This window comes from Geospiza fortis, unplaced genomic scaffold, assembly GCF_000277835.1.
Source record: "Geospiza fortis unplaced genomic scaffold, GeoFor_1.0 scaffold113, whole genome shotgun sequence".
NCBI lineage: Eukaryota > Metazoa > Chordata > Aves > Passeriformes > Thraupidae > Geospiza > Geospiza fortis.
Genome location: NW_005054429.1, coordinates 752,035 through 761,428, shown reverse-complemented (window position 1 = coordinate 761,428; position 9,394 = coordinate 752,035). Strand labels below are relative to the sequence as shown.

The window sequence follows — 9,394 nt, the reverse complement described above, 5'->3', positions numbered from 1 at the left end:
AAAATAAGGTCTCTCACTTATTAAAAGAAAGCTTGGCTGTCCTTTTGAGAACACTATAACAATTTACAATGGCAAATTTATTGAAAAACAAAATTCATTTTACAAATTCACAATGCTTTATTAATTTAAAATGAATGCTGCATTTCCAAAAAGCACAACCTCTAACTTCTCTTCTTGTTTCTTTTGCACCAGCAATTTACAAATAAAATTAAAAAAAAACCCCAAAAACCAAAAAACCCCAAACCCCACCCCAAAACAAAAACCCCCCACGGCTCCCCCAAAATCCCCCCTAGCCCCTATTTTGAAATAAACATGAATGTAAGTTTTTAATTAGAAAATGGCAGTTTATAGACCTTCCCCAGTAGTGCTTCAGGATCCTTGAGGGGTGGGAAGGTCAAAGATGATGGGAGGGTTGGTGGGCTGGAAGCTGACTGTGCACGTGGAGGCGTTGATGTAGGTGGTGTAGCCATCTGTCATGATCCCATAACCTGTGGGGACAAGGGGAAAACTCACTGGGATGCCTCAGGGTTTATCTTTTCTATTTTTCACATTCTGTGCTGCTTTAGTGTGTGGGTCTGAGCTCCACATTCAGGGATGGTGAGCTCTGTGCACAGAGCAGGGAGACAAAACAATTCCTGCTCCAGCTGGGCACCAAGGACAAATGACCCAAATCTCAGCCCCAGAGCACAAACCCCGTGGGCTGCAGAGAGAAAAACAAGCAGGGTGGGACTGCAGGGGCTAAAGCTGGAATGGGACAATGAAGTGCAAGATGCAAATGGAGCAGAACTGATCCCAGGGAGAGACCCCGGGAGCGCTCGTGCATTTTGGGGCCATTTTGGTTCCTCTTGGGTGCAGCCCTGGCTGGGCTCTGGTGCTGCCCAAGGTGGATCCATGGAGGAGATCCATGGAGGAGATCCCTGGAATCTCTATGCACAGGGCTCACCCTCCCCTCATGTGAAGCTCAGACCCACACACTAAAGCAGCACAGAATGTGAAAAATAGAAAAGCTGAAACCTGAGGCATCAGCTTCTGAGGCCTCAGGAGCTCCTCAGCAGGTTAAAAACACACACATTCACATCCTCAGGCTGCCCAGAGAAGCTGTGTCTGCCCCAACCCCAAAGTGTTCAAAGCCAGGCTGGACAGGGCTCAGAGCATCCTGGGATAGTGGCAAGCATCCCTGTACATGGCAGAGGGCTTGGAATGAGATGATCCTTAAAGTCCCTTCCAATCCAAACCATTCTATGGCTCCATTATTTAATTTATATATGTATTTCAAAAGAATTTTATAAAAGTGTGCGTGTTTTCAGCTGACATCCACAAAAAGCTAACAAAGAAGCTTGAAAACACCCAGGATGTATTTGGCCCAAATGCACTTAAAAAAAAATAATTGAAAAAAACCCCCAGAGTATCATGGAGGAAGAAAGCTTCCCATTGCAAACCCACAGAGGAAAAAGGTTTTTTCTTTTAAACCATTATGATAGAGTACAGATCACTGCTGTCTGAAAGCTCAGATAAATACAGCTACCCACAGTGCCTATCAGAAAGAATAATCACTTCAGAATTGCTTCCCTGTCCACCTGTATCACTTTATTTATTTAGACTGGCAATTTTGATTTAGATCATCTCATGGTGGGAAAAACCTTGTTTGTGGCTGTTTTGCTTATCAAACGGGAAAAAACCTGCATCACCAAAATGTGTGGATGGCCTCTGTTGGTTCAAGGGAATGTGGTGCATATTCATCTCAGCTGAGGCTGGATAAAAGTTAATTGCACCCTGAGATAATGCTCTTAACACTTTGCTATTTCTTCCTGTACTCAAACAAGCCATTCTTATGTTCTTCTGTGTAAGGAATAGAAATGATTTTAATTTTTTGCTGGTATTTTTACAAGAATTTATTTGAATGCTCACTTTTAATATGTCCTGCCACCTTTCCCAGGAGATTTAAACATGCTGCTTTCTCATAATGATGGTCCTGTACATTCAGACACCCTCCTCTCCCACCCTTAGCACTATTACAACCACAAGTTTCACCACCCAAATTTACAATTTACACATTTCAGCTGGGAGGCTTGCCATGTTCATCTATTTTTAATATGTGAGGACTAATATTTGTACAAAATACCCAATCTTTTTAATGGGTGCATTGAGGGACTGTTATTTATGCCTCTGTGCAGAGGGTCATGTCAGTATTCCCAGTACAAACTCTTTATTTACAGATGCCAGGCATGGAAATCATGGTATGAAGTCACAAGGGCTTCAGAAAAACCAACACCACTGGCAGAGAGAGCTGTCCTCTTTTTATTTTGCTTTTATGAAGTCCTGAAATCTTTAGGCCTATGGAGAACCTAGTTAGAGACAATGGAGAAACCTCCAGGGGGGAGAATATAAAACATTTAATGTGTAATTTTGAGTTCTGGGGTCATGAAGTCTTCCACTCTCTCTCAGGCAGAACTCCTAGTGTTTGTCTCTCAGCCACATGAAAGCCACAAAATTGTATTAAATATTTAAGTATCTCCAGAATGTATTTAATCTCTCAGTGCCACAAACTGAGCTGGTTGTTTCGGAGGCTGACACAATGCTCACACTGCCTGTGCTGGCAATCACAGAGGGGGAATATCTCCCCTCAAACATGAGACTGATGCCTGACTCCACATGCCCTCCTTTCTGCTTCCCCTCATACCCTGAGGGAGGTGAGCAGAGGCAGCAATTTGTCTGCACATTTCCTTTTCTCCTCCAGCATCTTTCTTAGCTCCTGTGCTCGGAGTAATGGGGATCGTTTTCATTTTGGCTCGCGAGTGTGGGGAATCTCATCTGTTTCTCTAACTGAGTTTGTCAAAACTTGAATTGCTTTCAAATAACCTGCATGGAACAACCTTTGCAGCACAGTGAAAGATGTAGGTGGCTAAATGTAGCACACATTCCTGAAAGAGTCTGCTTTAATTCTGGAATAAATTTACAAAGTGCCACTCAGGCAATCACTTCCCTGAACTCCCTCCCTACTTTAATGCAATCTGCCATTACCCACTGCAATACACCATCAAAATGTGCCTCTGGAAATGCCAGATGAAGCAGGGAACAGCTCTGCTGCTTACCTTCATGAATCCCACCAAAGACATGCAGCTTGGGCCTGACCCTCCTCTGCACTGTGTTCAGCAGCTCCACACAGCCCACTCTCTGCAGCTCCTTGGGAACCCAGTCCCGAAAACCTGGAGGCAAAAAGCAATCAGTGCATCAATTTCCCCTATTCAGGTGAGGTTTCACCTAGTCTTTCAGGAAGTCATCATTCACACAGGGTTGATTCCATTATCTCCAGTCATAACCTCCCCATTAAAGCACACAATGGCTTTTAAGAAATGTTTTTCACTGTCACTTTGTCTTGCTTAAGATTTCCTCCCTCCATCTGCATTAATATTTTTCCTGGATGTGATTTGTTGTTTTGAACTATAGGTTTCTTCCACCTTGAAACCCCAGGCACTGCTGCAGATTTTTCCTGGCACTGCTGCAGATTTTTCTGCCCTTTCCCCTGGCTCTTACAGCAGTCAGCTCTGTGGTTACTCCAGAAATGAAGCAGCTCAGGAAGATGAGCTGAGCCACCTCTCAATCCCAAAGATTTAAAATACACAATCCCAAAGATTTAAAATACAGATTCCCACAGCTTCTGGAGGATGTGGTCAGCAGGCATCAGACCACTTCCGAGCCCTCATCACTGTGCAAAAATTGCAAAGCAGCTCCCAACAAGCCAGTGCTAATTGACCACACTGCCACTTGGTCTTCTGGACAGTACAGAAAAATGTAAAAAGCTGCCATCAGTCCCTGCAGGAGCCTGCTGCCTGGGCTGGCATGGAAAACATCAGCAGGACAAGGGAATGGGGAGCAATGAAAGAGAAATCAGGAGCCACGTCCAGCTGTAGCACCATTCTACTGACTTCAGTAAAAACATGAGCTTGGCTAAATTTTAGAGTGACCAAAGAGTCCAGTTACAGCTCTACCTCCCTTAATATTCACTTAACATTAAAAAGTAAACACTTATTTAAAAACCAGTATTTTATCAATGTTATCATGCAGGCTGAGACCAAGAGTCCCTCATTTTAGGGACAGTACTGACACCTAATCTGTGTCTGGAGTTAAGACACAGTGCCAACCTTTTGAAACTGAGCTTCATTATCTCCTTCAAGCACAAAATTTAAGCAGGTTTGTTCAATGACAGCACTCACTGGTGTCTGCAGCATCACAGTATTTCTCTGTGAACCCAGTTCAGAGCAGGGGGATGAGCAACCCATATAAACCAGCACCCATGAAACATTATAAGCACACCTGGGGTTTGGGTTTTTTTGCTTCTTTGGGAAAATGAAGTGATTAAGAGAGTGCTGTTCAAGGCCCTGGTGTGCAGCCACTGGCAGCTCCAGCAAGGTTAAAGGGAATTTGCTGATCTTCTTCCAACATTCTCTAAGTAGCAGTAAAAAACTAACCAGAATATAAAAGGAGCAGTAATTACATTGGTCAAAAACTTTTTCTGGACTTTTCTTTTTTCCCCTTAGCTTGGATTGCTGACTCTCAACTTAATTGTGGTAAAAAAACACAGCTAAGTGTTTTTTTAAGCATGCATTAATTCCTGGCTCCACAGTCACCAAGAAGCTCTAAAAGAACACTGAGCCAGCCTTGGAAGCACTTAAAATGCTGGTTTATTTTATTAAAATGCCCCATGCCAGTCTGAGAAGATTTTACATATTCACCCCCACAAATGTAGTAAGTGACCGTGATTTGGCCCCTTCCTGTGACTGTGCGACCCCCTTGGGTTGCAAGAACTTCCTAAAACCCTGACAAAAACCCTAAAACCCTGACAAAAACCCTAAAACCTCGACAAAAATCCTAAAACCTCGACAAAAATCACTCTTCTCACAGTAAGGGCAACGAAGCCACTGCCACATTTGCTCATGGTGATAAGTGACATTTGTAAGAGGCTCAGGTGCTGTAAACCCAGCAGAGACAGCGAAGCCGCAGTCCCAGGCTGCCTGCCACGTGTGTCTGGAGGAAAGGCAGCCAAAAATTCATTATTCTGCCTCGTGGGGTGGAGACAGGAGAGCAGGACTTCCCAAAAGGGTTTAGTGAGGGCTCCAAGGATTTGGATATGCCAAAGCTGAGCCCTGCTGCCTCTGCTGGGTCAGTGTCCTGGGGTCCTTCTGGGGCTAGCAGGGCTTAGCTTAAATCTTAAACCTGAGCCCAGCCAATGACTCATGCCGACAAGCAAAACTCAATTAAATGAGAAGCTTTAGTTGCCTAATGAAGAAACAAATTATGCATTCAGAGGCTGGTGCTCACCTGTCATTAGATCAAGTTAGGAACAATTATCTAAGAACGTAATTTTATTCCTTCACAAATTTTTATGAGCCAATTAATACCTTTAAAACTATTCTTACATATTCTAAGTTTACAAGGGCATTATCAAGGAGAATATGTGACTACATAGTTCCAAACTCTTGACTGCTACTCTCAAACCTTAAAATGACACGACACGGTAGTGAGAAAAGGTTTCAAAAGTTTTAATCAATCTCTAAAAAGTCATAAGGGATTGAAAACTGGTTGTCAGATGAATACTACTCTTAAATAAAATGTCATACTATAATGGTTATGGTGTCAGATATTTGATCTTCCCTAGCTTGAATTTAATAAAAAAATTCAAGTTATTTTTATGGAAACTCAACAGATCAGCTAAGCCTAATCATAATTTTCCACTTCTTTCAGAAACTTTTTCAATGCACAGTTTTTACACTGGGTGCAATTACAGTATATCTTACAGCACTATCAACTTTGCTCACTTTGAAAGTAAAATTCTCATGCAAAAAAAAAAAAAAATCACACAGAACTTTTGTTTCACTTACCAAGGGGAGGTCCATGTGTCATTAGTATATCAATTCCCTCAGGAATAAGGTTCCACTTGTCTAGCAAAGACTGACCTCTGGGTAGATTAAAGCCCCATCCATTAAACCATGGTGTCCTTTGGGGAAAATAAGACAAACTGCATCAGTGTAAAATAAAAAAAAATCTCTTCCCTTCTCTAATTTTTTTCTTCTGAATTAAAACAATTTCTGTGCTACAGAGATTACCTGCAGACAGCCTTTTTTGAAGGGGATGCCTCTAACACACACTGATTTAAAGACATGCATATGATAAAATGTACATTTGAATTTAGATTAATGTCTGATGTTGTTTTTGTACCTTGAGTGCATTCAGCCCTGTGGGGCATTTACTCACTAGAGAGAAAGGGAAAAACACTAAAATAACAAAGTCTAAATCTCAAGCTTTTTATCAGAGTTTGGGAATGTTCAAACATAACAACTCCTTCCCTATGCTAACCACCAGAATAACCCAAACATCTGTGCCACTGTGCCACCTCACTAAGCTCAACCTTGCTCCTTTCAGCACTTTTGTTACCAGAGCACTGTCACAAAACTGAGGTTTGAACCCCTGAGCCTCCTAGACATACAGGAAAAGCGTAATAGAAATAATGAAAGAAATAAACATTCACACAATGTTTAGCCTTACGGTGGCTTTTAAAAGGCATCTTATAATTTAAAATTCATTTAGTATTTCTCAAGGAAAACTGACACCCTCTGTGTTCTCCAGCAGAGCACAGAGTTGTTCTGAGACACTTTATCCACCAACCCAAGCATGTAGCAATGAAAAGCACATTTTCTAGTAGCTTTTTAACATAATTTTTTAACATACAACTTTTTCAACACATAATTTTGACACAGATCTATCATAATAAAGCCTTTCCCTATCAAACAAATACACAATTGCTCTGATGAAATACAGGACTATTTAGATTTGTTACCAATAACCTTTGTTAGTATTGTACTAATTTCAGGAGTTTCCATCTGTGTGTGTGTTTCCTAGAGTTCAGGCAACAGGTTTAGACTTTGATTTCTAGGTAGGATTCTCCTGTCCTAGCCCATATTTCAGAAAGTTCTAGGTAGGATTCTCCTGTCCTAGCCCATATTTCTGAAAGTTCAGGCCACTCCTGAAGTCTTCTGTGTGCTGCAGTTCTGAAAACAGAAAACAAAAACTGGGGGCAAAGAACAACCACAAACCAACCTTGAAAACAGCCATACCTGTTAAAACAGAGATCATTCGAGTCCTGTGTAATTTCATTATGTACTCTGCCTCCCCTGCCCTCTAAATTATTCATTTTTCCAGCCTCAAATGTGCATTTGAGTGGGAATGTCCTGCTGAGACGACATCTCTAATTTTTATTTTTTTTTTATAATGGAAGCATTTTGTTTTGCTGAGACATCAGTTTGAGCAATGAGGACTGTATCCAGCTCTGTGGATGATCTGCATTCCTGACAACTGGCAGGATGGAAAACCAGCAGGCACTGCTAATATAGGGGCAGGAAGGTCACTGGTGCCTTTGTGACAAATAATAGATATATCCCATGTAGTCCTGCTGCATTATGCTCATACTACACACACACAGGAACTCATTCAGGCCAGCAGACTTCCTGAATGAACACTGACAAAAGATAGGAAAATGAGATGTTAGCCAAACATTTCGTGTGAGCTGCGGGCTCCTCGTGTGCTCAGCCACAGGAGAGGCTTCACCTCTCACAGCTGCCTTGCTCTGCACCCACCAAAACACCCAAAAACCCCTCCTGTGTTTAAAGCAAGCTCCCACCAAGGTTTGTGTGCAGCTGGATTGAAAATGAAGGCTGTGTCTTGGCTTTAGCTAAAGCACAAGAATTTCTGCTTTCCTGAAACACCTATCTCAGTTCCCCTTCCTATAACATTCCTGCGTTTTAACCCATGGAGATTATTGTAACCTTCAGGGCTGCAGGCAGAAGTTAAAATATCCCTTCCTCTAACATTCCTTGATTTTAACCTATGGAGATTAAAATATCAGAAGTTAAAATATCGTTTGGCCGAACATTCAGCTGCTTAAAACAAACAAACACACAGAGCTGGGGTCAAACTTTTCACTGTCAATTAATGATTCTTTCCCCACTTGCATTTCTCCTGCAGATAAGACTGTAGTTATTACAACATAGTTAAAGCTGAAATGTGAAACCACGTCTGTGATTTCTCTGGAACTCTTTGGAGACCAGGACCACAGAAAAAGAACCTGGATTTGTCTGCAGGATTTTTATGTTATTTTCTTCTGAAGCACTGTGGAAGGAGGAGGAGGGGAACGTGAGCTCAGATATATTCCTCATTCACCAACCTCTGTAATTAGCTGTGACTAACAGGCACCACATGGGAAGAAAACTTTCGAGAAACCTTCCTCATTATGCACACAAAAAAAAGATGGTCAAGTACTTATTTAATATACTAAAGATTTTTATACAAAAGGGGTAAATCAAAGAGAAGAGCAGGCACGACTGAAGAACACCTGGATTACAGATTTAGGCTTCAGGCTTTTAAAACATGAAACAGGGCATAATTCCTGACAGCACTGCAGGCTGGCCAGGCAAACTGAGGGTCCCAGTTTTGCAGGGGGTTTCAGGACAGAAAGCCAAGGATGTGCTCAGAACAGCACCAAGAAGCCAAAGAGCTGCGTGGCACAAGCTCAGGGACACCAGGGAAGGTGACCTGATGTTGGCTGCGCTGCAGCGAGCATGGGATGGGGTCGGTGTGCTGTGAGCCCTGGGAGTGGCTGGTCACCCCAGCAAACTCCAAATACCTGCAGGAAACACAAAGCCTGCTCTGTGGATCACAGAGGGAGATTTTACTGCTGCTGGTGCCTTTTTTTGCATGCACAAGAGTCAAATAGAGTCACTCTCAATGTCTAAATAACTTGGAAAAAAAGAACTGTGCACAGAGTTAGGTGCCTTCTGCAATGTATTTTGAAGCTAATTGTTTACTGTGAGAAACCACTTCCTGACTAGGAAGAAATGTAGATGATGAATTTTGGCTGCACTGTCAGGGTTTAACCCCACAGCCCTTTTCCTTACCTCCCATGGGGTGGGAGAGAGAATCAGAGGGGTAAAAGCACATATACCCACTTGTGGCAATCAAGCACAAGTAAGTAATAAAGACTACTTAGTCATTAGCAGCAATATTTCAGATCTGACCTAATTCTTTTTTCCTATGGATCTCTGAGTTAAATAGTTCAGCTAATTCCTAAAACTTCATTTTTTAAGTATAGCTGGCAACAGCAGGAAATTATTGAATTTAATAAAAAAAAAAAAAATCAAGGTTTTTTTTTTATGGATAATATGATGCTGAATAATGCCACAAGGGAGGCGTGGATGGAAAACCCACAGGGACTGGTAATGAGAGATTACAAATGATTTTGTCATTTTAGGTTTGATGGACCAGAACACAGCCCATGTGCAGAGGAACCTAACTGAGGCTGTGCTGCTCAGAACCACAGCTCACAGCTTCCCCCACATGCCAG

The 9,394-nt window shown here is 42.1% G+C and overlaps 1 protein-coding gene across 3 annotated transcripts in view; it reads right to left on the bottom strand.

Moving 5' to 3' along the window:
* Positions 1 to 268: 268 nt before the first annotated feature.
* MPPED2 (metallophosphoesterase domain containing 2) overlaps positions 269 to 9,394 on the bottom strand; it is a 121,375-nt gene continuing 112,249 nt past the window's right edge. For 2 of the 3 annotated variants that reach the window (XM_031061875.1, XM_031061876.1), the window contains exons 5-7: positions 5,880 to 5,995; positions 3,093 to 3,206; positions 269 to 512 (exon numbers count right to left, since the gene is read on the bottom strand). In XM_031061875.1, the coding sequence (XP_030917735.1) occupies positions 370 to 512; positions 3,093 to 3,206; positions 5,880 to 5,995 (373 nt within the window). In that variant the 3' untranslated portion in view covers positions 269 to 369. The remainder of the gene's footprint in view (positions 513 to 3,092; positions 3,207 to 5,879; positions 5,996 to 9,394) is intronic. The other variant, XM_005426933.2, reaches the window with a different exon arrangement.